This window comes from Solea senegalensis, linkage group LG4 (assembly GCF_019176455.1).
Source record: "Solea senegalensis isolate Sse05_10M linkage group LG4, IFAPA_SoseM_1, whole genome shotgun sequence".
NCBI lineage: Eukaryota > Metazoa > Chordata > Actinopteri > Pleuronectiformes > Soleidae > Solea > Solea senegalensis.
In genome coordinates this window covers 1,099,356-1,114,677 of record NC_058024.1, presented here as the reverse complement: position 1 = coordinate 1,114,677, position 15,322 = coordinate 1,099,356, and the positions used below count along the sequence as shown (strand labels likewise).

The 15,322-nt window shown below is 49.6% G+C and overlaps 1 protein-coding gene across 3 annotated transcripts; it reads left to right on the top strand.

Moving 5' to 3' along the window:
- The first annotated feature begins 25 nt into the window (after positions 1-25).
- pik3c2b (phosphatidylinositol-4-phosphate 3-kinase, catalytic subunit type 2 beta) lies at positions 26-14,874 on the top strand. Of its 3 annotated transcripts, none has more exons than XM_044024831.1 (33): positions 26-306; positions 897-1,727; positions 1,872-1,972; positions 2,063-2,223; positions 2,293-2,413; positions 2,559-2,670; positions 2,754-2,833; positions 6,707-6,770; positions 6,857-7,003; positions 7,133-7,166; positions 7,273-7,468; positions 7,695-7,817; positions 7,910-8,077; positions 8,688-8,802; positions 8,982-9,124; positions 9,214-9,402; positions 9,478-9,571; positions 9,659-9,753; positions 9,866-10,046; positions 10,115-10,222; positions 10,309-10,401; positions 10,468-10,597; positions 11,476-11,612; positions 11,695-11,864; positions 11,938-12,094; positions 12,236-12,345; positions 12,499-12,694; positions 12,781-12,905; positions 12,981-13,098; positions 13,198-13,273; positions 13,438-13,544; positions 13,716-13,841; positions 14,009-14,874. In XM_044024831.1, the coding sequence occupies exons 2-33, from the start codon at positions 948-950 to the stop codon at positions 14,198-14,200; spliced, it is 4,749 nt and encodes a 1,582-aa protein (XP_043880766.1). In that variant the 5' UTR covers positions 26-306; positions 897-947; the 3' UTR covers positions 14,201-14,874. The 3 variants fall into 3 exon arrangements, with proteins under 3 accessions (XP_043880766.1, XP_043880765.1, XP_043880767.1); XM_044024830.1 differs by having other exon boundaries at positions 13,713-13,841; XM_044024832.1 differs by lacking the exons at positions 13,716-13,841; positions 14,009-14,874 and having other exon boundaries at positions 13,236-13,273; positions 13,438-13,538.
- Positions 14,875-15,322: the final 448 nt, after the last annotated feature.

Below are 15,322 nucleotides of genomic sequence, written 5' to 3'. Positions count from 1 at the left end.
AGCGTATTGTGTTGTTTCCCGCTGACTTGACGGCGCATGACGGGGCCAGAGACTCTCGCTTAGGATCGCGATCAGGGACCGGCTTCCAGAGGCGGATCCGCCTCGTACCGCTTTGTTTACCGTCAGCAGAGGCGGACACAGCGGGCTGAATGTGAGGATCCGGACTAGACCAGACCGGACCAGACCGGAGCGGAGCCCGCAGTCTCTTCCTGTGTTTGGGCGGCAGTAGACGGCGTTAATCAGAAAGTGAACCGCGGTAAAATGGCACCCGCCGCCCGCCGCCGGCGACCATAGACCCGCAGATAGGTAAGAACCCGCGGAGACCGAGAGAATGACATTATTCTCCGAGACTGAAGCTTCAGATCCGGTCTCTGCTGGACCGCTGCCTTTCTGTGTGGAGAAGGTCAAACCTAAGTCCAGTCAGAAATGTGACCATTTAAAGAAAGCAGTGTTGTGACAGCGGCGTGTTTGTGTCAGAACTTTTCTGATGGACCTGGGAGGACAGGTTTAGGGTTCCGGTGAGTTCGGCTTACAGATGGTGCACCTGGCAGCAGGTACTTGCGGCAGATTTAGGTTCATATTAGTGAGATGTTGGTGCTGCAGGTGTAAAAAGCAAACATCTCTAATGACGTCACATGCACCTGTCTGAGCTGAGCGGGGTGAAAATAAGTGACGTCACTGATGGGAAAGGTGAATGTTACAGGATGTGTGTGCTGAAGGTCACGTGACTCATCTGAGCTGTCAGCCTCCACAAATCAAAGACCTGCACTGTGTCTGACTCCGCCCTGTTTGGGTCATGTTTTTAACTGAAGCTCAGGATGAAGCGTTGATTGATTGATTGACTGATTGATTTGTTTACAGTGTCTCATGTAAACATCTATGTCCTCTGTCCTCAGCTCAGCAGCTCCATGTGTCCTCGCTGCTAAGCTCCTCCCCCGGCCTGGGTGATGTCGGCGGCTCAGACCCAGAAGGAGGCCAGCGAGGCGGGTTGGAGTCTGGAGACTCTGGGTCTCAGTCAGAAGGAGCTGGTTCTGGCCGAGGCTCTTCAGATGGAGTATGATGCTCTGTCGCGGCTCAAACAGGACAAAAGTGGAACAGGAACCAAAACTGCTCCTAGTCAGACCGGCTCCACCCCCACAGGAGAGGGCCAGCTGAGACCGCTGTCTAGATCTGAGTCCTCCCTGAACCAGCCTGGAGTCTCCCAGTCTCCCCCTCCCATCCCAGCCAGGACCCTCCCCCCTCATGGAGGCTTTGTCAAAGAATCTATGCTCATCCTGGAGATTCCAGAACCTGCCATGGTCCAGGACCTTTCAGGCTCTGGCCTCGGTGACTCACATGGATCTGGATCAGGGTTTCTCTCTAAAGGACTCTCCTCGTTTCCAGATGATGTGCCGCCCGCTATCCCACCCCGGAACCCCATCATTCCCTCCTCAGGCTCAGAGAACCCCGCCCTGCCTCCTCGAGGCTCCGCCCCACCCCGTGACGTGAACCTGTTCACGCCGGACTTGGACCTGCCCAAAGTGATGTCAACAGAGCTGAACGATGACAACTTCAACGACTCGCTGTCCACGCTCAGCGGGAGCCGGCCTCGAGGTCGCAGGGTCAACGGGGACCAATCAGGGAAGCCTGTGGCTCGGAGTAAGACCCTCCCCCCACAAGTCCCACCCAGAACCCACATATCCATTCCCAAGAGCAACAGGAACCAGCGACGAGTTTCTGCCGACCCAGTAAGAACCAGCTAACTGAAGTCTAGATAACCTCGGGTTTAACTTCAGGTTTAACTTCAGGTTAAAGTCTGGTTTAACTCTCCTGTGATTGGTCAGTCGTGGTGGTCTGTCCTGTGACTGGTGCTCTCTGTGTTTGATTGACAGGTGTCTCTGGGGTCCAGGATGAATGGCTTTGGTTATGAACTGTTCCAGGTTTCAGAGGAAAGAGACGAGGAGGTGGCGGCTTTCTGTCACATGCTGGATGTGTGAGTAACACACACACAGACACAGACACACAGAGACACCTGTCCGTCCTCCTGACTCGTGTCCTCGGGTCCTTGTGTCCTTGGGTCCAGGTTACGGTCGGCGTATCCGTCCAGTGACCGGTCAAGAAATGCTGGCTTGGTGTGGTCTCCGTCCGTGGGTCAGGAGGAGCTGCATCAGGGTCTGGGGGTCAGTGTGAAGGTCACCATCATCAGTGAGCTCTTCAGAGAACCGCTCACCTTCACCTGTGACGGTAGGACGTCAACTGTCTCTTCAAAATAAAAGCCCACACAGGTGGAAAACTCTTGTCCCTGTGTCCCAGGTTCGTCCACCGTGGACCTGCTCATCTATCAGACCCTGTGCTACTCTCAGGAGGATCTGGATCACCTGGACGTGGACCAGTATCTGCTGAAGGTCATCGGTCATGATGAGTTCTTCAACAAGTAAGTCACGTCATGATAACAGTGCAACACACACAGGCAAGTAAAGTGCCACAGTTATTATCTGTTTCCTTCAGCCGCTCACATCTGTCTGTCTGTCCTACCCTGTCTCCCCTCTCCCTCCCTCTCCCCACCCCGCCCCCTTCAGCTCTCAGACTCTGGCTTCTGTAGAGTTTGTCCATCAGTGTCTTAAGTTTGACTGGGACGTTCGTCTTGTCCTTGTCAAGAGATCAGAGATCAACACAGAGCTGTCCCGCACGGTCTGAACACCCACACACACACACACACACACACAGACACGCACACAGACACAAACACACTCACACACTGTCTTGTTTGACAGGAAGAAGACGATGACTCCACCTCCTCCATGAATCACTGCATCCTGCTGCAGGAGCGTCCAATCAAACAGACCGTCACCAGGTGAGGGGAGGAGTCTACGTCACATGATCACGTCTTTATCTCACTGTGAGACAAAGTGACCACACGAGGCAGCAGAGGAGCTGTGTGTTTACAGAGAGGCTGTTGTTGTGTTTTTTGTGTTCCAGAGAGGCTCTGACTCTGTTGTTGTTGTGTTGTTTGTGTTACAGTTTGAGACCTCTGACTCTGTTGTTGTTGTGTTGTTGTGTTAGTGTTACAGAGAGGCTCTGACTCTGTTGTTGTTGTGTTGTTGTGTTTGTGTTACAGACAGCTGACTGTTGTTGTTGTGTTGTTGTGTTAGTGTTACAGAGAGGCTCTGACTGTTGATGTGTTGTTTGTGGTACAGAGGCTGACTCTGTTGTTGTTGTGTTGTTGTGTTACAGAGAGGCTCTGACTCTGTTGTTGTTGTGGTGTTGTTGTGTTTGTGTTACAGACAGGCTCTGACTCTGTTGTTGTTGTGTTGTGTTGTGTTACAGAGAGGCTCTGACTCTGTGGTTGTTGTGTTGTTTGTGTTACAGAGAGGCTCTGACTCTGTTGTGTGTGTTACAGAGAGGCTCTGACTGTGTTGTTGTGTTGTTTGTGTTACAGAGAAGCTCTGACTGTGTTGTTGTTGTGTTGTTTGTGTTACAGAGAGGGACTCTTGACTCTGTTGTTGTTGTTGTGTTGTTTGTGTTACAGAGAGGCTCTGACTGTGTTGTTGTTGTGTTATTTGTGTTACAGAGAGGCTCTGGCTCTGTTGTTGTTTGTGTTACTGAGAGGCTCTGAATGTGTTGTTGTTGTGTTGTTTGTGTTACAGAGAGGCTCTTGTTGTTGTTGTTGTTTGTGTTACAGAGAGGCTCTGACTCTGTTGTGGTGTTGTTTGTGTTACAGAGAGGCTCTGACTCTGTGTTGTGGTGTTGTTTGTGTTACAGAGAGGCTCTTACTGTGTTGTTGTCGTGTTGTTTGTGTTACAGAGAGGCTCTGACTGTTGTTGCTGTGTTGTTTGTGTTACAGAGAGGCTCTGACTCTGTTGTTGTGTTGTTGTGTTGTTTGTGTTACAGAGAGGCTCTGACTGTGTTATTGTGTTGTTTGTGTTAGAGAGGCTCTGACTCTGTTGTTTGTGTTACAGAGAGGCTCTGACTGGTGTTGTTTGTGTTACAGAGGCTGACCCTGTTGTTGTTTGTGCTACAGAGAGGCTCTGACCTGTTGTTGTGTGTTTGTGTTACTGTTGTGTTGTTGTGGTGTTTGTGTTACAGAGAGGCTCTGACTGTGTTGTTGTGTTGTTTGTGTTACAGAGAAGCTCTGATTGTGTTGTTGTTGTGTTGTTTGTGTTACAGAGAGGCTCTGACTCTGTTGTTGTTGTTGATGTGTGTTGTTTGTGTACAGAGAGGCTCTGACTCTGTTGTTGTTGTTGTGTTGTTTGTGTACAGAGAGGCTCTCACTCTGCTGTTGTTGTGTTGTTTGTGTTACAGAGAGGCTCTGACTCTGCTGTTGTTGTGTTGTTTGTGTTACAGAGAGGCTCTGACTGTGTTGTTGTTGTGTTGTTTGTGTTACAGAATCAGAATCAGAATCAGAATCAGAAGAGCTTTATTGCCAAGTACGATTTGCACATACAAGGAATTTGTTCTGGTGTCATTGGCGCATAACAAGCATACAAAATTTTCTAAAGTGAACAGTAAACGTATATATACACATTATATAAATGTTTTTAAAGATGAAAAAGAGCACTACAGAAAGAGCAGTAAAGAGCAGTATGACTGGGCAGAAGTGAGTAACAGTGCAAAGTGCAAAGTTCACAGTAATGAGCACAGTAATGACGTTAATATAACGCATAAAAAGGATGTAATGATAATGTGACATGTAGAGGCAGAGGAGGAGTGTGAGGAGTCAGAGTGTCAGGGGGGGTCTCCGGGCCTTGTTGATAAGGCTAGTAGCAGACGGGAAAAAACTGTTCTTGTGGCGTGAGGTTCTGGTCCTGATGGACCGCAGCCTCCTGCCAGAGGGGAGTGACTCAAAGAGTTTCTGTCCGGGGTGGGAGGGATCAGCCATAATCTTTCCTGCACGCCTCAGAGTTCTGGAGGCGAACAGGTCCTGGAGAGATGGAAGATTGCAGCCGATCACCTTCTCTGCAGACCGAATGACACGCTGCAGTCTGCCCTTGTCCTTGGCCGTGGCAGCAGCGTACCAAATGGTGATGGAGGAGGTGAGGATGGACTCAATGATGGAGGAGTAGAAGTGCACCATCATTGTCTTTGGCAGGTTGAATTTCTTCAGCTGCCGCAGGAAGTACATCCTCTGCTGGGCTTTTTTGATGAGAGAGCTGATGTTCAGCTCCCACTTGAGGTCCTGGGTGATGATAGTTCCCAGGAAGCGAAAGGAATCCACAGTGTCAACTGTGGAGTCACAGAGGTTGATGGGTGCAGGTGAGGCTGAATTCTTCCTGAAGTCCACGACCATCTCCACTGTCTTTAGAGCGTTGAGCTCTAGGTTGTTTCGGTTGCACCAAGTGACCAGCTGGTCAACCTCCCACCTGTAGGCGGACTCGTCACCATCAGAGATGAGTCCGATGAGGGTGGTGTCGTCTGCGAACTTCAGGAGCTTGACAGACTGGTGACTGGAGGTGCAACTGTTTGTGTACAGGGAGAAGAGCAGAGGAGAAAGAACGCAGCCCTGGGGGGATCCGGTGCTGATGACCTGTGAGTTGGAGACATGTTTTCCCAGCTTCACATGCTGCTTCCTGTCAGACAGGAAGTCAGTGATCCACCTGCAGATGGAGTCAGGCACGCTCAGCTGGGAGAGCTTCTCCTGGAGCAGAGCCGGAATGATGGTGTTGAAGGCAGAGCTGAAATCCACAAACAGGATCCTGGCGTAGGTTCCTGCAGAGTCCAGGTGCTGGAGGATGTGGTGGAGGGCCAGATTAATTGCATCGTCTACAGACCTGTTGGCTCTGTAGGCAAACTGCTGTGGGTCCAGGAGGGGGTTGGTGATGGCTTTCAGGTGTGAAAGCACAAGACGCTCAAAGGACTTCATAACAACAGAGGTCAGGGCGACGGGTCTGTAGTCATTGAGTCCTGTGGTCCTTGGCTTTTTGGGAACAGGGATTATTGTCGAGGTCTTGAAGCAGGCTGGCACGTGACATGTCTCCAATGAGGTGTTGAAAATGTCTGTGAACACTGGAGACAGCTGATCAGCGCAGTGCTTCAAGCTGGATGGGGAGACAGAATCCGGACCAGCTGCTTTCCTGGGATTCTGTTTCCTGAAGAGTTTGTTGACGTCCCTCTCGTGGATGGAAAGAGTCAACACTGAGGTGGGTGGGGAGTTGGAGGGGGGGACCGTGGAGGGGGGGACCTTTAAGGTGGGCATTGGTGGAGATGCCCAGAGAGATGCAGAGAGGCTCTGGCTCTGTTGTTGTTTGTGTTACAGAGAGGCTCTGAATGTGTTGTTGTTGTGTTGTTTGTGTTACAGAGAGGCTCTGACTCTGTTGTTGTGTTGTTGTGTTACAGAGGCTCACAGCTCTGTTGTTCTTAGTGTTGTTTGTGTTACAGAGGCTCTTACTGTGTTGTTGTTGTGTTGTTGTTACAGAGAGGCTCTTACTGTGTTGTTATTATTTGTATTTGTGTTACAGAGGCTCTCCTCTGTTGTTGTTTGTGTTACAGAGGCTCTGACTCTGTTGTTGTCGTGTTGTTGTGGTACAGGGGCTCTGACTCTGTTGTGTGTTGTTTGTATTTACAGAGGAAACCGACTCTGGTGTTGTTTGTGTTGAGAGGCTCTGACTGTGTTTGTTGTTTGTATTACAGAGGCTCTGACCACATTGTTGTTTGTGTTACAGAGAGGCTCTGACTCTGGTGTTGTTTGTGTTACAGAGAGGCTCTGACTCTGGTGTTGTTTGTGTTACAGAGAGGCTCTGACTCTGTTGTTGGACACCTTTCATAATGAAGCCGAGTGTTTCCTGCTGTCAGAGGTAAATCACATGAGTTTCACTTCCTCCGAGGACAAAGTGTCCTCCCTCCCAGTCAAACCTCGTCTCCTTGTCCTCCGTCTCTGAAGGTGGAGCTATCTCTGCACGTCGAACGTCTCGTCCAGTCGGTCAAAGCGCTCTGCAGCTCGTTAGCTGCCGTTGAAACGCCTGATGTGACCTCTGCCCTCAGCCAGCTCCCAGCATGCCCCTGTCGCCTGCAGCCCAAAGTCCTAAAGGTGAGGACAGGAGACACAACCCTGACCTTTGACCCTGAAATAATTGAAGAAGCATGTTCACAGCAGTCATCTGTGATGTGAAGTCACACCTCTGTCTGTTGTCTGTTTGTCATCTGTCTGTCCTCCCAGGATGCATCAGTGCTGGCTGTCAGAGAGAACAGAGGTCAGCACACACACACACACACACACACAGGGTGAGAGCAGTTGTAAAATGATTGGTCGCACCCTGACTCTGCCCTCATGCTGCTGGGCTTCATCTTGTTTCACAGAGAAAGTGGTGGAGAAGCTGACAGCGGCCATCTTGGATCTGGTGGAGTTGTACTGCAGCACATTTAACGCCAACTTCCACACCACACCGCAGAGTCACTGCCACACTGCGCCGGTGCAGGAGGCGGGGCTTGTCACCAGCGTGCTGTCCTTCAATGTGTATGCAGCCCACAGGATCCCCATCACCTGGGCCACCAGGTACACAAACACACTCACACACACTCTCAATATGACTGATATGATGATATAAGTCAATATGATCAATAATCATGAGGCAATTAGGACACGCCCACAACGCTGTGACAAATTTTGACAACATCTGGATGACGGATCCAGACTTCACAGACCCTGGAATGAGACACAGCTCATCTGTGTTTGACCTCATACTGACGTCATGTCTCTGTCCTGCTCTCTGATTGGTCAGTTATGAGGGTTTCTTCCTGTCCTGCTCGCTGACTCATGGAGGGGTGGAGCTCTGCGCGCCACAGCACACCAGCAAACAATCGGTCAGCAAATACCTGTTCCACCTGGTGGTGTGGGACCAGAGGTATGTACCTCAGCTGATGATGTCATCACCTGCACCTCAGTTGATGGTGTCACAAACCTGTTGTGAGCTGCAGTTCCTGTGTCCACCTGTAGGGTCTGTTTCCCGGTGCAGATCAACCAGCTTCCTCGAGAGTCTCAGCTGACTGTGACGCTATTTGCCAGCGCTCTGCCTCCCCCTGGAGGAGCGGAGGATAAGGGGAAGCAGCGCCGCAGCATGGAAGCTCTGGGCTGGGTCACCATGCCACTCTTCAACTTCAGACAGTGAGTCATGTGACGCTGGGACACAGGATGTCCCTCCCACAGTGCTTCATGCTAAGCTACTCTTTATGCTAACATTAGCTGTTTCCAGTATTTATGCTCACATAAGCTGTTGACAGGTTTATGCTAACAGTCTTTATGCTAGCATTAGCTGTTTCCAGTCTGTATGGTAACATTAGCTGTTTCCAGTCTTTATGCTAACATTAGCTGTTTCCAGTATTTATGCTAAAATAAGCTGCTTCCAGGTTTATGCTAACATTAGCTTCCATTCTTTATGCTAACAAAAGCCGTTCCAATCTTTATGCTAACATAAACTGTTTCCAGGTTTATGCTAACATTAGCTGTTTCCAATCTTTATGCTAACATTAGCTGTTTCCAGTCTTTATGCTAAACAGTCTTTATGCTAACTTCAGCTGTTTCCAATCTTTATGCTAACATTGGCTGTTTCCAGTGTGAATGCCAACATTAGCTGTTTCCAGTCTTTATGTTTACTGTTAAAAAATGTTCTCATACACAAATGAGTGTGTTTCCCCCACAATTCCTACTGCTACAAAGGAAATGACAAACTGAGGTGTGTGTGTGTGTGTGTGTGTGTGTGTGTGTGTGTGGACAGTGTCCTGACATGTGGCAGGAAGTTACTGGGCCTGTGGCCTTCGACCCCGGGTAGGAGTGGAAACGCCCGCACAAGTTCACCAAACTTCAGTCAACCAGACAGTGTGATAGTGCAGGTACACACACGCAGAGAGACACACACGTTTAGTATTTTAAAATTTTGACATTAAAATGCTAACTTTAGCTGCTATAGCAAGTTTTGTTAAGCTGATGTTGCTAATTTAGCAGAATGTGTGTGTGTGTGTGTGTGTGTGTGTGTGCGTGTGTGTGTGTTGTGTCTCTCTGTGTGTCTCAGGTGGACTTCCCAACCTCGTCCTTTGAGATCTTCTTCAGTACTCCTCCTCCTGCAGACTTCTGTCCTCAGTACGTCTTCTCCAGACTGGACTCCATCAGTCAGATCCAGCTGCAGGACGTCCTGCATAAGAAGTCCTTCTTCTGGTCAGACACGCACATGACATGGAGACATAGAGACACACAGACATAGAGACACACACAGTTAGCATTAGCATTAGCTTCTGTGTCCTCAGGTTGACGGTGGATGATAAGCGTCTCCTGTGGGAGAAGAAGGCCTTCTGTCAGGAGGAGAGTGCAGCTCTGCCTCTGGTTCTGGCCAGCGCCCCCTGCTGGCAGTGGGCGTGTCTGCCTGAGATCTATGCACTGCTCAGACAGTGGGCGTGTCTTGGTCATCTGGACGCCCTGGGACTCCTCCACGCCTCGTACGTCCTTGTCCACTGAGACTCAGGTGTGTGTCAGAAGGTGTGAACATGTGACATCATCATGGTGTGTTTCAGGTTTCCTGACCAGGAGCTGAGGAGGACTGCGGTCCAGTGGATGGACTCCATCTCTGACCCAGAGCTGCTGGACTTTCTGCCTCAGCTGGTCCAGGTAAAGACACGCCTCTGAGTGTGTGTGTGTGTGTGCGTGCGTGCGTGTGTGTGTGTCTCAGGCTCTGACTGTGTGTGTGTGTCTCAGGCTCTGAAGTACGAGTGTTACCTGGACAGTTCTCTGGTCCGGTTCCTCCTCAGACGAGCCATTGGGGACATTCGTGTGTCTCACTCTCTGTTCTGGTGAGAAACGTCTTCACACACAGGAAGTGACATCAGACTTCCTGTGTCATCATGCAGTGATGTCATGAGCGAAGGCATTGTGTGTCTCATTGTGTGTGTGTTTGTGTGTCAGGTTGCTGAAGGACAACCTGCAGGACAGTCAGTTCAGTGCTCGCTATCAGCACCTGCTGGCCGCTCTGCTGTGCTGCGCAGGCCGAGGTCTGCGGGACCAGTTTGACCGTCAGTGCTGGCTCGTCTCCATCCTCACCAAGCTCGCTCACAGAGTGCGAGATGCGCCTCTGTCCAGCAGACAGGTAGGAAGGACACAGCACCACCTGGAGACCTGTGATATCATGGACATGATGGGATGTCTGTGTTGCAGTCTGTCCTCAGAGACGGTCTGGATGAGATGAAGCAGTTCTTCTCGGTGAACAGTAGTTGCAGACTTCCTCTGAACCCGGCACTGCTCGTCAAGGGAATCAACATCCAGGTACAGAACCGCAACCAGAACCACAACCCACTGGTTCTGCAGACCACCATGTGGGCGGGGCTTCAGTTGTTTTTTTCCTTTGACAGTCGTGCTCCTTCTTCAACTCCAACGCTGTCCCTCTCAAACTGTCCTTCCAAAACCTGGATCCTCTGGGAGACAACGTCAACGTCATCTTCAAGGTAAAACCTGAATGCACCGCCAACGCCATGTCCTCAGAATGACCTCTGACCTCTCTGTATGTCCAGTCAGGAGATGATCTGCGGCAGGACATGCTGACTCTGCAAATGATCCGCATCATGAACAAGATCTGGATCCATGAGGGTCTGGATATGAGGATGGTCCTCTTCAAATGTTTTTCCACTGGCAGAGGACGAGGTGTGTGTGGCAGGTGTGTGGGGCGTGACCTGGGTGGTCAGATGTGTGTGTGACCTGTGGTCAGATGTGTGTGTGTGTGACCTGTGGGTCAGGATATGTGTGTGTGTGTGTGACCTGTGGTCAGATATATGTGTGTGTGTGTGTAACCTGGTGGTCAGATATGTGTGTGTGACCTGTGGGTCAGATGTATGAGTGTGTGTGTGTGTAACCTGTGGTCAGATTTCCATGTGTGTGTGTGACCTGGGTGGTCAGATGTGTGTGTGTGTATGTGTGGACCTGTGGTCAGATATATGTGTGTGTGTGACCCAGGTCAGATGTGTATGTGTGACCTGTGGCTGGGGATGTGTGTGTGACCTGTGGTCAGATATATGTGTGTGTGTGTGACCCAGGTCAGATGTGTGTGTGTGTATGTGACCTGTGGGTCAGATATATATGTGTGTGTGTGGACCTGTGGGTCACATGTGGTATGTGTGACCTGTGGTCAGATGTGTGTGTAAAACGGTGGTCAGATATATGTGTGTGTGTGACCTGGGTTGTCAGATATGTGTGTGTGTGACCTGTGGTCAGATGTGTGTGTGTGTGTGTGTGACCTATGGTCAGATGTGTGTGTGTATGTGACCTGTGGTCAGATGTGTGTGTGTGTGACCTGTGGTCAGGATGTGTATGTGACCTGTGGGTCGGATGTGTGTGACCTGTGGTCAGATGTGTGTGGAGTGTGTGGACCTGTGGTCAGGATGTGTGTGCACCTGTGGTCAGATGTGTGTGTGTGGTGTATGTGTGACCTGCTCCAGGTCGATGTGTGTGTGACCTGTGGTCAGATGTGTGTGTGAGTGTGTGACCTGTGGTCAGATGTGTGTGTGTGTGTGACCTGTGTTCAGGGATGGTGGAGATGATTCCTCATGCTGACACTCTGAGGAGGATCCAGGTTGAACATGGAGTCACAGGATCTTTTAAAGATCGACCTCTGGCTGACTGGCTCCTCAAACACAACCCTACTGATGACCAGTATGACAAGGTAACACACACACACACACACGCACACACACACACGTACAGGGTCAGTGAGGTGACTGTCAGGTGTGTGTGTGTGTGTGTAGGCGGTGGAGAACTTCATCTTCTCGTGTGCAGGCTGCTGCGTGGCCACCTACATCCTGGGAATCTGTGACCGTCACAACGACAACATCATGTTGAAGACCAGTGGTCACATGTTCCATATCGACTTTGGCAAGTTCTTAGGACACGCCCAGATGTTTGGAAACATCAAGAGGTGAGAGTGATGATGGTGATGATGATGATGATGATGATGATGGTGATGATGATGATGATGATGTCTTGTGCAGAGACCGCGCCCCCTTCGTCTTCACCTCAGACATGGCTTATGTCATCAATGGAGGAGACAAACCTTCAAGTCGCTTCCATGACTTTGTAGATCTTTGCTGTGAAGCTTATAATGTGATCAGGAAACACACACACCTGTTCCTCAACCTGCTGGGACTGGTGAGTGTCACACACACACACACACACACACACACACACACACACACACACACTTGTTCCTCAACCTGCTGGGACTGGTTAGTGTCTCACACTAGTTTTAATGTTAAAACTAGTTAAGGTGTCCGTCTCTCTTTCTCTCAGATGCTGTCCTGTGGAATCCCTGAACTGTCAGATCTGGAGGATCTAAAGTATGTTTACTGCGCTCTGAGACCTCATGAGTCTGAGGCAGATGCCACCATGTACTTCACCAGGTACACACACACATACACACACACACACACACAGTAAAGGTGGTGATTGACTCCGCCCCTGTGTCTCAGGTTGATAGAGTCCAGTCTGGGCAGCGTGGACACACACACACACAGTAACGTAGTGATATGTTTGGCTCCGCCCCCGTGTCTCAGGTTGATAGAGTCCAGTCTGGGCAGCGTGGCGACCAAACTGAACTTCTTCATCCATAACTTGGCTCAGATGAAGTTCACGTGTTCAGAGGAGAGAGAGTCGCTGTCGTTCGCCCCCAGAGTTCACACCATGAAGACTGACGGGCTCATCAGGAACCTGTTTATCTGCAGACACGTCCGGACCAGTACCAAGACCTATGTGAGTCCACCTCTGTGTGTGAGTGTGTGTGTGTATAAACAGTATATGTGACTGTGTGAGTGAGTGTGTGACTCTGTGTGTGTCAGGCGTTCGTGGTGAAGGTGGAGCGTGAATCACAACAGGAAGTTCAGCTCGTCCAGAGAACATTTGAAGAGTTTCAGGAACTTCACAGTAAACTGAGACTGATGTTTCCATCATCTACACTGCCCAGGTTTATACACACACTCATGCACACGCACACGCACATGCACAGACACAGTTTGTCATGTATTTGTCCCGCCCACAGTTTCCCCAGCCGCTTTGTGATTGGTCGATCTCGAGGTGAAGCGATGGCCGACAGGAGGAAAGACGAACTGAACGGTTACGTGTGGCACCTGATCCACGCTGACCCCGAGGTCACACAGGTCAGTGCCATCAATGAGGTCATCGTCTCACACACACACACACACACACACACACACAGGAAGCAAGAACAATAGTGTGCGTGTGTGTGTGTGTTACAGTGTGACCTGGTCTACACCTTCTTTCATCCTCTGCCCAGAGACGAGAGACCAGGAGCAACGAGCAGCAAACCAGCAGGTACACACACACAGGTCAAAGGTCACAGGTTAACATCCACTGAGATGATGTCTGTGACGACATGCAGTTCATGTATCAACTGGAGATGAACACATGAATGCTGCTTGATCATGTGACATTTATTCAGGCTGGTAATAGTGTGTGTGTGCATATGTGTGTTACAGAGCTGTCCTGGGCTCCAGCTGCAGGGGCGGAGCTTGGTGAAGTCAAACTGTCCATCTGCTACAAGAACGACAAACTCTTCATCATGGTCATGCACATACGAGGACTGGTGAGTGTGTGTGTGTTTGTGAGGTTCAGTTGTGACAAGAGCAGCTGCTCAAACCTCTCTCTCTCCCTCCCTGTGTGTGTGTGTGTGTGTGTGTGTGTGTGTGTGTGTGTGTCTGTGTGTGTCTGTGTGTCTGTGTGTGTGTCTGTGTGTCTGTGTGTGTGTGTGTAGCAGCCTCTTCAGGACGGCACTGATCCAGATCCATATGTGAAGCTCTATCTGCTTCCTGACCCTCAGAAGACGAGTAAGAGGAAGACGAAGGCAGCGCGACGCACCCGTAACCCCACTTATAACGAGATGGTATGGTCTGACCATGTGATCATGTGATGTCACACTCTGGTGTCCTCTCATATTATTGTCCTCTAAATGTGAAGATATTTGACAAACTGAAGCTGAAACTAGTGAGTGGCCCCTGGTGGCTAACTTCTACCTTTGTAGATTTTCACTTTACATTTCCCCGCCCACAGCTGGTGTACGAGCGAATCCCTGGCGGCGACCTGCAGCAGAGGCTGATCCACCTGCGCGTGGTCGCTGATGGAGCGTTCTGGGAGAACACGCTGCTTGCAGAGACCTTCATCCCGCTCAACAACCTGCTTCCTGGTCAGCACTGGGTCGACTGGCACCCGCTGGGCGCTGCCCCCTCAGACTCCGCCCACTGATGGATTTAAAGATAGAGAGGAGGAAAGAAAGTCTGTCAGAATAAAAAAGCCTTATGACTGATGGCTAACGGTGTAAGGTCACCTGAGTGACATCATCCTCGTCATCATCGCAGAAAAAAACACCCACTCAGCACTAATGCATGCTGGGAAATGGAAGAAGAAGCGGATTTATGACTTTTTAAATCCTTCAAATAAAAACTTTCCAGGATTTTCCAGGACAGAACACTGCATTAACTCATTCCAGTGACTTGAATCAAGGACAGCAGAGACAAGCCAGGGGGTGTGGCCAAGGATAAGGAGATGGGTGTGGTCAGGGTGGTGCATTTGTTTGATTGATTGGGAGTGGTTTTAATTGTGATTCATGTATCATCTTGACCTTTGACCTCTGTCTGTATGCTGCAGCCACAAAGGGAGTGACATCATGTGACGTGACATGTGACAGTCAACTGATTAAAGTCGTCTTTACACTGGACATTAAAATGAGTTTCCTGTGATCAGATTATTGATCATAGGAAACTCATTCTGATGAAGGTGTACAGGAGGACACACACACAAACACACAGGTACACATTCACACACACTCACACACACACACAACAACACTGTTATTAACATCTAACTTTGATTCTTCATGTTTTTTATTGTTTGCACTAAAAATAAACTTGAATTGATAAGTTTGTTGTGTGCGTGTGTGAATGTGAGTGTACTTGCGCGCGCGTGTGTGTGTGTGTGTGTGTGTGTGGGGGTGTAAACATCGGGAACTATCTTTAACTCAGGAAACTGACTCGTGTCCAAATAAGGGACAGAGAAAGACACGTGAGGTCCACTGAGGACCAGGTCCTGTTATAGACCAGACCATGTGAGACCTGGTCTGCAGTAAATCTAGGATCCACTTTGTTGCAGCTTGACAGAAACAAACAGAACAGAATTAAACTTTAATGTTCCTGTAAATAAACCTTTCTCTTTTTCACCAATTCTGTAAAATTGATCTTTTTGGATTCTTAGTCGGCTTTTCCAATTGGAATATTTCCAGAATGTTTCTGTCAATCTTCCATGATTTCAGAACTTTCTGTCTTTTAGATAATATTGTAATATTCCTCCAACAGTGTCTCATATATTATG

What these genes read in the sequence shown, in the direction of transcription:
- pik3c2b (XM_044024830.1), top strand. Translation starts at nt 948, where the DNA reads ATGTCGGCGGCTCAGACCCAGAAGGAGGCCAGCGAGGCGGGTTGGAGT. An exon ending in CCCATCACCTGGGCCACCAG is followed by an intron (nt 7,469 to 7,694) that starts GTACACAAACAC and finishes CTGATTGGTCAG; the next exon opens with TTATGAGGGTTTCTTCCTGT. An exon ending in CCACTCTTCAACTTCAGACA is followed by an intron (nt 8,078 to 8,687) that starts GTGAGTCATGTG and finishes GTGTGTGGACAG; the next exon opens with TGTCCTGACATGTGGCAGGA.